We start from the raw sequence: 15,493 nt of genomic DNA on the forward strand, positions 1-15,493 counted from the left end.
CTGCATGCCCCACCTCTTTTCCATCACCAAACCCTTCACGGCCACCGTGGCCCTAACCCCCTCTTTGAATGACTACTGCTTTCCTACCACAGACGCCCCCTTTGCTTTATTTCCACCCATAACTGGTGATACCCCATTGCTGAATTCTCCTTGCCTCAGGACAGCACCCAATCCATAGTAAATCCCTGGTTCTCCCAACCTGTCTCTGAGAGTAACCAACGGGACCAATCTCTGATTCCAAGACGGTCCTTCAAATGGAACCCAAACCTTACAAAAGACACTTTCATCCTTTCTCTTCTCACAGTGGCGTTCCACTGTATCCCCCCGAGTGCCCTTTCTCATCGCATCAATAAATCTGAGGTACTTAGGTGACAAGCCTGTTCAGGAGTCTTTAAATAAAAACTAAGTAATTAACATATGGGCTTAAAACCTTTACATATATATACATATATATATAAGCTCAGTCTAGACTTTTAAACTCAGAGCCATTACAATGAATATCTATTTTGATATATATAACACGTATAATATCTATTTTGGTACTGACTTGTGAAAATGTTAGTCTGCCTCCTTAGGACACGAATGTGAGGCCACTATCATTTCTCTTCAGTATTTATTGGGCTCTTGCCACATGCCAAACACTATAGTAAATACTACTGATAAAATGATGTATCTCTAGCACAGCTTTCTGACTTCGTCTGCTCTTTATATGCTGTTGGTTGGGACATTTGTTCTTACTACACTGCACAATAAAAGACAAGGAACTATCTTTTTCTGAAGGTGGGAGAAACAGGTTTAGCAAGATTCAAGTATATTCCATATCAGTGGCAAAGAGGGTGTTTAGCATATTGATATATATTCTGAGTTGGAATTTCACACATAAGGGAGGTAAGGTACACAAAGCTGCTATGTTGAGAAAACTTGAGTCAAAAAATTCAAGATACTGCATATTAGTAGTTTAATTCTTGCAGTGAGAACTATTGCCCATCGAAAGCAGACCAAAAGTAGTTTTACTGTTCCTGTTCACTTCACTTACAACTTGTTTCTTAGATTTTGTCACTGTAAGCAGTGAATGGGAAGGTATTTCACTTGGATACTCTGAGTCATATAAAGGAAACGATACTCCTTTCTGGTTTTAAAACGATCTGATAATTATTTAATCTCATACACACTACTACATATTTTTTTTTTTTTTGGTAATATGAAGCGTGGTAGAGTTCTTCTAACTTATTCTTCAAAGTGAATAAGCAATTTATGCCAAAAACATCCTTTTCCCACAAAAATGAACCACTGCTTCCATAATATATGCTAAAATATTACCATTAATTCTCATTTTTTTAATGATTAAAGTTATGATTAACATATAAAACTTCTTCATTATGACAAAGCATTTGCTATGTATACATTCAGCTTGTCTGTTTTTAGGCGTTTTAGTTGTTAATTTTGACACCCCTGATGAAAATAAAGTTCTGCCATTTCTCATTCTAATTATTACCACCAGCTTTCCTTTTTGTATACTGAAGAAGTCGATATACTCTTGGCAATATCTGGCAGAGTGAGAAGCAATGTGGAAAGCTGTTTTCTTTCCCATAAAGGTGAAGCGGAAAGTTGTGGAGCCAGAAACAGGAAGCAGGTAAAAACTTCAATCCCATCATGAGCACAAAAACATATTAAAACAAACTATAAACAAGCAAAATTCTTTATTTAAAGTACATTCTCTTATGGGAAAAAAATGTTTCCTTGAAGCACATGTAGAAGGGTTCCTTATTCACCTCTTGAAAAAAAATTCAGTTTTACAAGCAGCAAAACTAAAAGGCTTTTTCTCCTTACACATTTATTTTTCTCTTAGAAAAAAAAGTCCAATGCCTCTATAAAACTGACTTTAATCACTGTCAAGGCTAACTTTGCCTCTGTTGGTGACAGAACTACAAACATGAATTTTTAAAAATTAAGCAATTTTAAATCATGAGTTCATTTCTAGCTTACCAAGTAGGTACTATTACCTGACAAAAATAAAGTCTGATGTAGGATAACTATCAGATTATCTGGATTTATGAAATATTATTAAAAGATCCAATCCCAAGGACTCAGTAACCTCTTTATTTTTTTTTGAAGACTCATTTAAAATATTAACTATTTGGGTACCTGATTTAAAAAATAAATCAAACATAAAGGCTAGTCCACAGACAATGTGGCCCTGCTTGAAATCCAGCCAGCAACCATCAGCATTATTATAAGCTCTGTTAGCCTTTGTCATCTTTCATTAAGAGGCCTCATGTTCTGAACACAGGTATGCTTTCGTTTAAATAAACATTAAGATTTAGTTCTGAAATCTGAGGACACAATCCACAAAATAAAATCACAGTCATTTTTTTCTTGTCAAAATGATCCAGTATATTAATTCCTCCACATTAAGCTACCTTCCTAGACAGGCAGAAATTATATTTGCAAAAACAGACCAAAACTGCTCAGAACATTTAAAACTCGTATTTGAAAAGCAGTTCACAATATTACATCTAAGTTGCACAGAAGACCCCAGTGATCACTAGGAAATCTACCACAGTCCAGTTTTTCCAACCCAAGGAGGTCCAAACTGCGAGGAATAATGTGGTCGCCTTCTGCTGCTGCTCTAAAAAATATTCGATCAAAACGAAGCTTACAAGTAGCAGCTATTCCAAGATTAGAGTTCATCTGTGTATCCCATGTATACTGGCAATGCTTAGGTTTGCCCAAAAACTCCCAGATATCCAAAATGTTGTTGGGTAAACCACCACATTTGGTAACCTGAAAAGAAAAAGAAAGAACACTCTTTTCAGTCTTTTTTTCCCTTAAATTATAAAGGTCTTTGCTATTACCACAACTAAGTGCAACATTTCAAATTAGAATGCCACAGATTATTAATGCACAAATGAAAACTATAAGTAGATATATTATAAAAGTATTTTACTACATGATAAGTAGGTAATACAAAAATATCAAGAGATGGAGCTATATGTAATGAGGTGGATAGAACTACAGTCTGTCATACAGAGTGAAGTAAGTCAGAAAGAGAAAGACAAATATTGTATGCTAACTCACATATACAGAATCTAAAAATGGTACTGATGAACTCAGTGACAAGAACAAGGACGCAGATACAGAGAATGGACTGGAGAACTCGAGGTTTGGGAGGGGGCGGGGGGTGAAGGGGAAGCTGAGACGAAGCGAGAGAGTAGGACAGACATATATACTACCAACCGTAAAATAGAGGGAAGTTGTTGTATAACAAAGGGAGTCCAACTCGAGGATGGAAGATGCCTTAGAGGACTGGGGCGGGGGGGGGGGGGGGGGGACTCGAGGAGGGCAGAGTCAAGGAAGGGAGGGAATACAGGGATATGTGTATAAAAACAGATGATTGAACTTGGTGTACCCCCCCAAAAATAATAAATAAATAAATAAAAAGAAAAAAAAATATCAAGAGAGCCAGAGAGGTCTGAAATTTGCCCTTTCTTTTCTGCCACAAATAGATTCCTAACTTTGGGTGTCAGATAAAACTCAGAAGACTGAAAACCTATGACCTCAGTTATTGCTATTAGTTTTTAAAAAATGAACATAAACGTAAAGAAGACAAAACTGTTACTCTAATCTATAAATTTAGAAGTATACCATTTATATGATCCAATAATGTCAAATGCCTTCAGTTTTATTGGAAATTTATTAACAACATTAACTTTTCCTCCCATTCACACTCCAGGATTTAAAAACATATTTTTTATTGTAGTAAAGCATACATAAAATTTATGACTTTAATGTTACAGTTCTATGGTAGTAAGCACATTCACATTATTGTGCAACCATCACCACCATTCATCCCCAGAACCTTTCCAATTTCCCAAACTGAAACTCTGTACCCATTAAACACAAACTTCCCATTCCACCCTCCCCCAGGACCTGACAACCACCATTCTCCTTCCTGTCTGAATGAATCTGACTACTTTAGGAAACTCACATAAGAGGAATCATTACACATCTGTCCTTTTGTTACTGCTTTATTTCACTGAGCATGTCTTCAGGGTTCATTCACGTTATAGCAGGTATCAATACCGCCTTCCTTTTTAAGACTGAATAATATTCCACTGCACGTATATGTACCTTGTTTATTGATTCATCTGTCAATGGACACGTAGGTTGCTTCCATATTTTAGTTATTGTGAATAATGCTACGAACACAGGTGTACAACCATCCCTTTGAGACTCTGTTTTTACTTCTTTATATTCACCCAGAAGTGGAATTGCTGGATCATATGGAAAATCTGTTTAATTTTTGGAGGAATCCTTACACCATGTTCCATAGCAGCTGCATCATTTTACATTCCCAGCAGCAGGGCACAAGGGTTCCAATTTCTCCACATCCTTGCCAACACTTGTTATTTTCTGTTTTGTGTTTTTAAAATAGTCATGCTGGGCTTCCCTGATAGCACAATGGTTAAGAATCTGCCTGCCAACGCAGGGGACAAAGTTCGAGCCTTGGTTCAGGAAGATCCCACATGCCTCGGAGCAACTAAGCCCGTGTACCGCAGCTACTTAGCTTGGGCTCTAGAGCCCATGAGCCACAAGTAATGAGCCCATGTGCCGCAACTACTGAAGCCTGAGCGCCTAGAGCCCGTGCTCTGCAATGAGAAGCCACCACAATGAGAAGCCTGCTCGTAGTACCCCTTCCCTGCAACTAGAGAAAGCCCGTGTGTAGCAATGAAGACCGAATGCAGCCAAAAATAAAATTAACTGATTAATTTAAAAAAACTAACAGTCATACTAATAGATGTGAAGTGGTATCTCACGGTTTTGATCTGCATTTCTCTGATGACCAGTGCTGTTAAACATCTTTTCATATACTTATTGGCCATTTGTATATCTTCTTCAGAGAAATGTCTAAATCATTTGCTCATTTTTCAAATTAGGTTTTTTTTTTAATTATAGGAGGTCTTTTTATATTCTGAATATCATTCTCTCATGAGATATAGGACTTGCAAATATTTTCTACTATACCATGGGTTGCCTTTTCACTTCACTGATAATATCCTTTGATGCACAAATGTTTTTAATTTTGATGAAGTCTACCTTCTCTATTTTTTCTTTTGTTGTCTGTGCTTTTGGTGTCTTACCTAAGAATTCACTGCCAAATCCAATGTCATGAAGGTAAAAAAGGTTGAAAAAAGAAAATCTCAGAAGGAAGAGTCAGGGACAACTATGCTGGTCAAATCTTTCTATTCTTCTCATCTTGCAACTAGAGAAACTGCAAATAAACAACCTTTTTTAACGCTCCTGATCATTACTGCCTCTACACCCTTCCTGTTAATCAGCATATATTGTTTTGTGCTGTCTGTTTCATAAACCATATATATGTTTTCACCCATAAATGTACCAGCCCCTTCTGCCTCTATTTCCCCTGTGCGAGACAAATAGCACAGGCTAAATAATTGTTTGTTGAATTGCATCTGCAAGGTCACTTACACATTATGAATAGTCTGTTTTAATAGCTTTAGTCAAAAGAAACCTAAATTAGTTTCCAGAGCAATAATCTGCCCATAAACATTGAAATGACTTCATCACTCACTTCTTGATCCCTTAAATTTGTATCTCCTGCAAATATAACTGTAGCTGACTCTGGAGCCTCCTGCATTTTCTTTAAAACCATTTTCAACTGATTCATTCGTTCCTTAGCATGCCCTCTGGTGCTCTCCAAATGAGAAGTCATAAGGCAAAGTTCATTTCCTGACACAGTCACCTGCAACAAGATAAGCATTGTTAAAATGATCCACTAACCATTAACACTGAGCTTTGTTAACAGAATCAATAATTATTCAATTGATTGGTACATATCAGTATTTACTAAAGTGAAACCATATAATTAGCACTGTGCTTATCCTTAAAGGTCAAAGAATACTCCCAAACAATACTGAACAAATGCCCACTAATACTTCAAGACCTACCTCGAATGTCAGCTCCACTGTGAGCCCTTCCCCAATGTCCCAGGCATCAGTGGCTCCCCACCCTGTCCTCCTACAGCACCCTGCAGACTGTTTATAAAGTCCCCTGGATGGAACTGCAGCACAATTCTCTCTCTCCTACAAAGCCCTGAGTCATCTGAAGGCAAAGATGACTCTTATTTACTATTAGATTACCGAGAGACTGGCACACAGGTAACTCAAAATAATATCGGTTAAATGAATGAATGAGAACCACTTACCATTTGCAGTTAAGATACCAACAATGTAAGATCTGTCATTATTTAGACTAATTGCCTGCAGAGTCAAGTTCAAATTCTTTCACAATGGACATTCATGATCTCCTATAATCTATATCCAACCTACTTTACCAACCTCTCATCATGCTTCCTGCCTTTATGCCCTCTACACCCAACTGAATAGAAGGCTCATTTATAGCTATACACGCCCTGTTTCATATATACATACCCGGCTATTTGCAATTTGTAAAAGTTTGCTCATGGTGGTTCCGCCAGTTGCACTGTTATTAATATCTACATTTTACATATTTTTCAAGGTGCAATTCAAATACAACTTCCATCATGAAACTTGCACTAAACAATGTAGCTGAAAGTCACCTCTCCTTTCTCTAAACTTCCATGGGCACATCATTATACCTCTCCCATGGCATTTTTGCCTTTCCTCTATTTTAGTTACTATACATACAATCTCTCCTCTGCCAACCTATGAACTCTATGAGAGCAAGATCTATTTGACTCATTTTTGTAAGACTCACAGAGTATAACACAGTACCAAGTACAGTGCATTTAATTTACATATATTAAGAAAACATCTAATGAATCAAGGATTTTATTTTTTACAATTTGTCTATATTTGAAGTGTATATAAAATTTTAATTTGTAAAGTTCTTTAAGACTATTTAAAAGAACCTGTAAGTGAGGAGTAAATATTTCTCTAAAGACAATTTCTTTTTAAAAAGACACCATCATGGAACTATGAAAAAATAGCTCACTTTAAAAAAAAAAAAAAAAAAACCCAGTCAATTTTAAACAGTTACTTACATGCACGCACAAAAGGTTTCTCATCATTTTTGTATTTGGAAAAGGAATAATCTCTTGGCTTTTAAATTTCACTCTCGATTTCTTCAACATCATAGCTGTGAAATATCCTTCTTCATGACCTTCAAGTGTTTGTGGGAAAGAATTTAGGCTGAGAGGTCAGGGGTATTTGCAGTTTATCTCAACTTCCTCTACTGAAGATTTTATAACAGGTACAGATATTTAAATGAATTTAAACCTTAAAAGTACCCTATTATCTCAAAATAGTTGAAGATGGCCAACCAAGTCCCTATGTAACTGGAAGTATGAAAGAAATACAAAGATGTAACTGGAAGTAAGGAGGAAATACAAAAATAAAAATGAATTTACGTAAGTGCCCCAAACAGTTAACAGTGCTAATACCAAACATAAAAATTTGAAAAATTTCTGAAAGGCACAGTAGGTGAGACTTATACTGAAGCAACTTGACATGCTGTTACTTTTCACTCTTGAAGCACCAGAAAAATCATAGTAAGTGAATAAAAAATTTAGAAAGGTATAAACTTGCAAGAAGAAAAGAGAACAGAAGTGGAAGGGCAGTGAATGAAAGCTTCCAAGTTTTTAAGAGAACAAAGGAGATGGAGAAGTGGTAACTGGTTTATCAGAACGGAGGGGAACCAGGAAAAGAGGAACAGAAAGAGAAAGGAGAAAGAACGGAAAGGGAGGGGCAGGCAGGTGGACAGTCTGGCAGGGGGAAAGGAGGAGGAGAGGGAGAAGAAGAAGGAGGAGGAGGGAGAGAGAGGGGGAAAAGGAGTGAGAGAGAGAGAGAAGAGAATTTTCCAGAACTGAAGGTCATAAACCACCAGATGGAAAGGTCCTACCAAGTATCTGGCATAAGAAATGAAACAAAGACCCCCAAAACACTGGAGTTAAAAAGAAGAACCTTGAAGCTTCCCAAGGGAGAATGGAGGGGAGAAAAGATCAGGAATTAGAATGGCATCAGACTTCTGATCATCAATATTGGAAACTAGAAAACACTGAAATCATGCCTTTAAAATTCTGTGGGAAAATGACTTTCTATCTAGAAATCTATGTCCAGTCAAACTATCAACGAACTATGAGGATAAAACACTGCCATTTCCAAATAGACTGGGATTCAAAAACTTGACTCCCCATGTGCTACTTCTTAGAAAGTGCCTAGAGAATGTGCTCTAATAAAATGAGGAAGTAAACCAACAAGGAAGAAAGCATGGGATTCAGAAAATAAGATAACCAAAACAGAAGACAGGCAAAAGGAATTCCTAAGAGAACACAGAAAAGCTGTCCCACAAAGAGAGAGAGAAAAACAGACAGAGAACCCTCTCTTCAGCAATTCTGGATTAAAAAGTAAATCAAAATTAAAATCATATACTAGGTAAAAGTGAAAGTCAAAGAAAACATGAGATTTAGCCAAAAATCATGAAATGAAGCCAAAGTGGTATATTAAATGCACTTAGTAAAAACAAAATAGATGAAAAATCAAAAACTAAAATATTCAGGGCAAAAGGTGGAAAAAGAACAAAATAAATAAAAAGATATTAATAAAGACTTTTTGAAAAAGCATAATCACCATGCAGTCATCACACATTTTCTAACAATTTGATTTCACCAAAAAGCTACTTAGTGCCTCAAATTTTGGCAATTTATATTTTCCTGAAAAATCATCCATTTCAACCAGTTTTTCTACATATGTAACATATTCTCCTACGATTTTATTTTGTATCCTGTGTCTGACTTCTTTTTCTCAAACTTACTTTATTTGTGCTTTTTCCTGTCTATGTTCCAACTGTCTAACTTTGATTTCTCTCTCTCCTTGACTTGTTTTTCAAAGAAAAAGAGAAGTTAAATAACAGGAAAATTATTACCTGTAATAATCTCGTAACTACTTGCTTTCTTCTTCAAGCAGGCATAATATGGGGGAATAACTTCCTGGAGAAATACCACATCTGGGTTGTACCTAATTAAACACATCAATTTATGAAAAAACCAGGTATACCATTTCATTTGCAGCTATCTAGATTAGGAAAATACCACAGCATAAAAGAAACATAAAATTATAGACCTCTAAGACACCGAATATCCAATGTTTATACTGATCTTTGATAACTACAAAATGAGAAAGACCTGTGCTACATACTACCATAAAGATCAAAATTAAAAAAAAAAAAACCATATACGTGACAACCCTTTAAAGTTAGAAGAACTGGAATCACTGACACCAGAAACCAGTAATATTAAGAGCCTACAATGGTCCTACACTCTAATAGATGCTTTAAGTGTTATTGTCTCTTTCAATTCTCTTGTAACCGTTATTATCCGTGATGAAGAAAACTGAGCTCCGGAGAACTAAAGTGGTTTACAAGTGGTTCCACAAGGCCACAGAGCCAGTGCATGGCAGATACAGATTATTTTGGTAATTTTCTTTTCATAGCAATAATTATACACAAAGTTTAGTAAATAAAATCGTTACTAGAAGGCTTTGAACAAAAACTGGTGTTCCCTCTGTACCCTAACCCACAATCCTGCTCCCAGAGGCAGTCACTGCCAATTCTTTCAGATGTTTCCTCTGAGAGCTGGACTCTGAAGTCAGGAAGGATTCCAAAGCCCATAACCTTGGAACTGTACCCTCCTTTTAGGCAGGTAATACATGTTATCATGCTACCATGACACAGATGTAATAATACTTACAAAGCTAAATAGGAACACACCCCTTGAGCCCTCTCTGGCAGATTGTTGAGGTCCAACCCATCAATATTCCAGGTAATGAAAGAGAACACGCTGCCATCTTCTTGCTGGACATTTTCAGATGTGCTGGTTTGAGAACTAATGGAATCACTTGTTTCTTCCTTGGTTAGGTCAACACTGGCAAGATGAGAATGAAACACAACTTTGCAGATAATCTATAAACTGATTAACTTAAAAATTATTTTGTGAGTCTTTGTAGCCCTCATTTTACAGGTAAGTAAATTTTAAGAGTCCTAAAAGTATCTGCCTATAGAAGAACAAGAGTCTGATAAGTGAGGAAAACTATATTCTTACTGTGTTATTCAAATGTCTGCTCACTTAGAACCAATTCACTATCTCTCAATGACATAAGTCACTAAAATGATTTTATAAACTATGACCCCAAATTAGATTGAGTAATGTAAGATTTCCACATTTATCGGGATTCATTTTAAATCATATCTGAAATAAGATCTCCTTGGGCCAGATACATAGTGGCTGCAATTCTTTGTTATTCCCTTCACCGCGAGGTGAAATCCAACTGACACCCTTCCCCTTGAATCCGGGCCTTAGTGACTTGCTCGACCAATAGAATACAGTGAAAAGGATATTCTGGGGCTTCTGAGGCTTGCCCATAAGAAGCCATGTAGCTTTCACTCAAGCCTTTTGGAACACTCTGTCCAAGAACCCCGAGCGGCCACAAGAGAAATCTTGACTACTCTTGAGACCGCTATGCTGGAGAGATCACGCGTATGGGCTCCAGGCCACAGGCCTGCCTGACCCCACCTTCCTTGCCAACGCCCAGACATTTCAGTGGGGGGACAAACATTATTAAAAGGGGACTGCTAAGCATTTATAAAATATATATAAATTTAACAACTAGGGTTTTGTATTTATAATTTTAATAAATTTAATGCCAATATTTTAACTTATTTAAATTATTTATTTATTTTTGGCCACACCAGTGAAAGCACCAAGTCCTAGCCGTTGGACCACCAGGGAATCCCTGGAAAAAATTTTTTATTGAGGTATAATTAACAGATAACATTAGACTAGTTTCAGGTACACAACATGATGATTCAGTATTTGTATACACTGCACAATGATCACCACAATAAGTCTGGTTTGCTTTTAAACTTTTTTTGAAATAATTTCAGACTTTCAGAAAACAGTAAAAAGAATTCTACTCACCATTCATCCAGATACATGTTAACATTTTACTTATTTAACATTTACTTGCTTTACTCTTTCTATTCTGAAACATTTGCATAAACACTTTTGAATGCATTTCCAAAAAATAATGATATACATATATACCCTAGTACAACTGCAAGAGGGAGGAGCCAAATCTGACTGTATACACATTGGGTCAGCTTCTTTTACTTTAACCTTTGCTTCCCGTTGCTTTTGTTCACTAAAAGGATGCTGTCTAGGGCTTCCTAGGCGGCACATGGTTAAGAATCCGCCTGCCAATGCAGGGGACACGGGTTCGATCCCTGCTCCGGGAAGATCCCACATGCCACGGAGCAACTAAGCCCGTGCGCCACAACTATTGAGCCCACGCACCTGGAGCCCGTGCTCCGCAGCAGGAGACGCCACGGCAATGACAAGCTCGCGTACCGCAACGAGGAGGAGGCCCCGCTCACCACAACTAAAGAAAGCCTGCACACAGCAAAAAAAGACCGAACACGGCCAATAAAATAAATAAATTTATTAAAAAAAAATTAAAAAAAAATAAAAGGATGCTGTCTATACATAATGGCCTGCCTTGGGGAACCCTGCCCCTCTGGCTGTATGTTAAACCAAAGTGCCTTTGTTCAGGGAAACATCCAGACTCTTCTACCTGTGGACGGCTGCAAGAATGAGGCTGGCCATTCTAGGGGATATTTGCAAAACTTATGACCTTTCTACTTTACTTCCTCATCTCCTCCCCCTCTCTGTGCTACAAAAGAAACTGGTATCTAAACCCTGATAAGATATGGTTTTCCAGAGATGCTAGTCTGCCATCTTCTCAGTCTGCTGGCTTTCCGAATAAAGTCGTATTCCTTACCTCGTCTCTGATTCACTGGCCTATCATGCAGCAAGCAGAATGAGCTTGGATTAGGTAACACAATTATCAAAAATCAGGAAATTATCATCGATACAATGTTATTATATAATTTAAAGAACTATTCAAATTTTGCCAATTGTGCCACTAATGTCCTAATCCAGGATCACATGTTGCATTGAGACAGCAGGTCTCTCTTAAGTTCCTTTGATCCAGAATAGTTCTCCAGTCTTTGTCTCTCCTGACCTTGATATTTTTGAAGAATGCAGACCATTTATTTTATAGGATGTCCTTCAGGTTGGGTTTGTCTCATGTGTTCTTAGGATGTGTATTTTTTGGCAGGAATGACACAGAGGTGATAGTGCATCAGATCAGGAAGCACCTGATACAGATTTGTTCCCAGTACTGGTCATGTTAACTTTGATCCCTTGGTTTCTCCACTGCACAATTATGATTTTCCCCCTATGTAATAAGTATTCTGTGGGTAGGTATGTTGCAATGCAAATAGAAGTGATTGTTCCTTTTCCTCTTGAGAGCGAGGAAAACAAAGAGAACTTCCGACAGGCTGGAGGAGAAAGATAACTTGGCCTGAAAGAGTTAAACAATCTTGGTTATTCTTTAGCTGTTACTATTAAAAACACTTGTAGCTAGACTTGTCCTTCACAAAGCTGATTACTCTCTGACTCCATACAAATTACACCTTGCACCTGGCATTTCTTCCCTGCCCCCACACTCCTTTGTAGCACCCTTCATTTCAGAAAGAAGGTCATGGGCCAATAACTTCAGGGATACCAGACCTGGTTGCTGCGCTGCCAACTTTGGCCATGAATTTGCAGAAGAAAAGAATGCAAGATCCTCACCACCTGGACTCTTATCATTTACTGGGGCTGCGAGCTCCACATATAAAATCCTCCCCAACTCCCGAGGAGAAGGGGGCACAGTTCTTGAGGTGCTAGCCTGCTGTGTCTTCTCTTCTGCATGGTAGAAAAATAAAGCCATCTCTCTTCCTCCAAAATCTCCGTCTCCTATTTCTATTTGGCCTCGGTGCACAGAGTAGCTGTTATAACAGCATCAGGTACTTTGAGACTATGTAGATGTCGTTTCTCACCAACTTTCACCTATTAGTTTTAGTGTCCGTTGATGATTCCTGTCTGAGATAATTACTATCATGACAGTTCCTAAATGGTGATTTTTTTTCTAACTCTAGCATGCCTTCAACACTTAGTAGGTTGAATTCTACTGTAAGGTAAAGTGTTCCCTTCACTCTTGGACAAACGTATTTATATATCAATGTGGAATCTTATTCTATTCTAGAGTTAAAGCCTCACTCTCACTGGCATTTGATCTGAGTTCCAAGAGACAACAGGCCAAAGCCTCATCAACCACTTTGTTTTCTGCCAATTCATAATTCTGGGGTAGGGACTCCTCATGGTCCTTCACCCCACTGTTACTCAGCTCCACCCACATTTTTTGAGGGACTATTTCAGGGAATCTACCTCCTTTGTTCCAATTTCTTTACTGACTACAATTTAGGATGCAACTAACAGACACTAACACAGGCTAGTTTGAGTAAAACAGAAGGATTTACAAGGAAACAGAAACATCTCCCAGAGCCAAGTACAAGAACACAGCTATGTCTAAAGAAGTTTGATCAAGGCTCTCTCTCAAGCCTACTCAGCTTCCCTCGGTTTTATTCTCTCTGCAGAGCAGCGTTCTCAGCTTCCCCACACACAAAACAGCCCCCACAGGTACTGGGTTCACATGTATAGCTCCAGTTTGGCAGAAGGTTCACTAAATACTTTTGGTCCTAATCCCAGGAGAGAGGATCTGACTGGCCAGCAGGGGCTAGGTGAATACCCACCTCTAGCTATTACAACGCGGGAGCCAGAGATATGTCACTGTGGACAGGTAAACAATTCCCCAGCAAAAGGCCAGGCAGACAGAGAAAGAAGCCTAATGAAATGATCTTATCGCATCTGTAAGACAATGCAGCTGAAAAGATCAAAGGGAGAAAAGAGTCTCTACTATGAACCGTGAACTGTAGAGGCTGCCCATACAGCTGCAAGAACTTTATGTATTCAATACATATTTACTGAGAGCTTATTACATGCCAAATACTGTATCAGACTTTGGGAAATCGACAATGTATAAAACAGATACCATCTTCACCAAATGTGCAGTCTAGTGGGAGAAATAAAATATTAAATTGCGATTATAATATGAACCAAGTTGGTATAGCAGGAGTCATGCATGATGCTGTAGAATTAGCTAAGAGGAGAACCTTACCCAGACTTGGGATATTAGGGAAAGCTTCTTGGGGACAAGTCGTGTCTAAGCTGGGCTTTTAAGATAAATGTTACTTAGCAAGGAAGCAGGAAGAAAAAGGTTCTAGGTAAAGGTGATTAATAACTTTACAAAGGTTGAAAGGCAAGAAAAAATGGCCCACTGGAGAAAGGGAAAGTTTGATATGCCTGGAAGTTTTGTGCGGTAAGAGAGGGTGACAGGAGACGAACCCAGGAAGACAAGCAGTGGTCAAACCGCGGAGGGACTTATAAGGAAGGCACCTTGACTTTTAAGAGCAGAAGTGCAGGAACTGGGGAGGGAGCACCGGAATAACAGGGGCAGCTGTGCATTTTAGAAACACTATCATCCTGGCCGGCCATCAGAGAGTAAATAAACAACAACAACGTAGGAAGCCAGGAGACTTCCAAGTTACCATTTCTCACTAGAGGATTTTGCCTCATTCGTTTCGAAACTCTCGCTTACATATTTCCTATAACTGGAGTCCAAAAATTACATTTCAGATCCACCTCCCTCCCCCGCTGCAAAGTACGTTCGAACTGACAGCCTGGACTTCGGGAGAAAAACATAAGCCCCGCTGCTGGGACACGTCTCCATCCGACGCACCAACAGAAACTCTCCGCTTCCGGCTATTCAGACGCGAGACCTGCCTCTACTCAAACCCGCCGGTCCAACTCGGCGGGCAGGTCCCAGGATGCCCAACGCAACCCGATACCAAACTGCCTCCGCCCGGACTGGTCCCAGCCCCATCATCACTCACCAGGACTCGGGCTCACAGGGGGTCTCAGGATGGCTTTTTAAAGCACTCTCCTGCACGGCCGGCTCGAAGTAGGAGTTCAGCGCTCTCTGCAAAACAAAGACACGGGGATGGGACGTGTGCGCTGCACCCTCCAAAGTAAAGAGCGGGAAAGAGGAGAAGCAGCGAAAGCTTACTTCCATCTCCCAGGCGTTCTCGGCCAGGTAGCACTGAGCCACGGCGGCGTCGCAACTCGCGACCGAGGCAAACTCCACACACAGAAGTCTCCGCTTCTTCACCTCGGGCTCTCCCTCCTCCCGCTCCGCCTCTGCTCCAGCCTCCGAACCGCTATTCGGCTCCATGGGCTCGCCGCCGGCTCCCTGGGGTCCCCGCCGGTTCCCCGCCGGCTCCCCGCCCCCTAACCCAGGCCACAGGGTATGACGCCCGGCTCTGCGCAGGCGCCCGGAGCCCCGGCGCTCGCGCAACAACCGCCCGGCGAGGAAACGCGCTCCGCTCCCGGAGGACGATAGCGCGCATGCGCAGCAGGAAAGTTGGCTCGTGCTGGCGAAGGCAAAACAGCGCGTGCGCGCGCGGTCACGGCGAGGCGCGGCGCGTCAGTGCGTGA

General features: G+C 39.6%; 1 protein-coding gene across 1 annotated transcript; it reads right to left on the reverse strand.

The window, feature by feature from the left end:
* Positions 1-1,685: 1,685 nt before the first annotated feature.
* On the reverse strand, positions 1,686-15,360 carry TDP2 (tyrosyl-DNA phosphodiesterase 2). The gene is made up of 7 exons (XM_057700156.1): positions 15,066-15,360; positions 14,893-14,978; positions 9,749-9,922; positions 8,926-9,017; positions 7,046-7,164; positions 5,594-5,764; positions 1,686-2,784 (listed from the first exon to the last, which is right to left on the reverse strand). Exons 1-7 carry the CDS (start codon positions 15,228-15,230, stop codon positions 2,503-2,505), a joined length of 1,089 nt encoding a protein of 362 aa, XP_057556139.1. The 5' UTR covers positions 15,231-15,360; the 3' UTR covers positions 1,686-2,502.
* Between the last annotated feature and the right edge of the window lie 133 nt (positions 15,361-15,493).

The sequence above is a fragment of the Hippopotamus amphibius genome, chromosome 11 (genome assembly GCF_030028045.1).
Source record: "Hippopotamus amphibius kiboko isolate mHipAmp2 chromosome 11, mHipAmp2.hap2, whole genome shotgun sequence".
Taxonomy (NCBI): Eukaryota; Metazoa; Chordata; class Mammalia; order Artiodactyla; family Hippopotamidae; genus Hippopotamus; species Hippopotamus amphibius.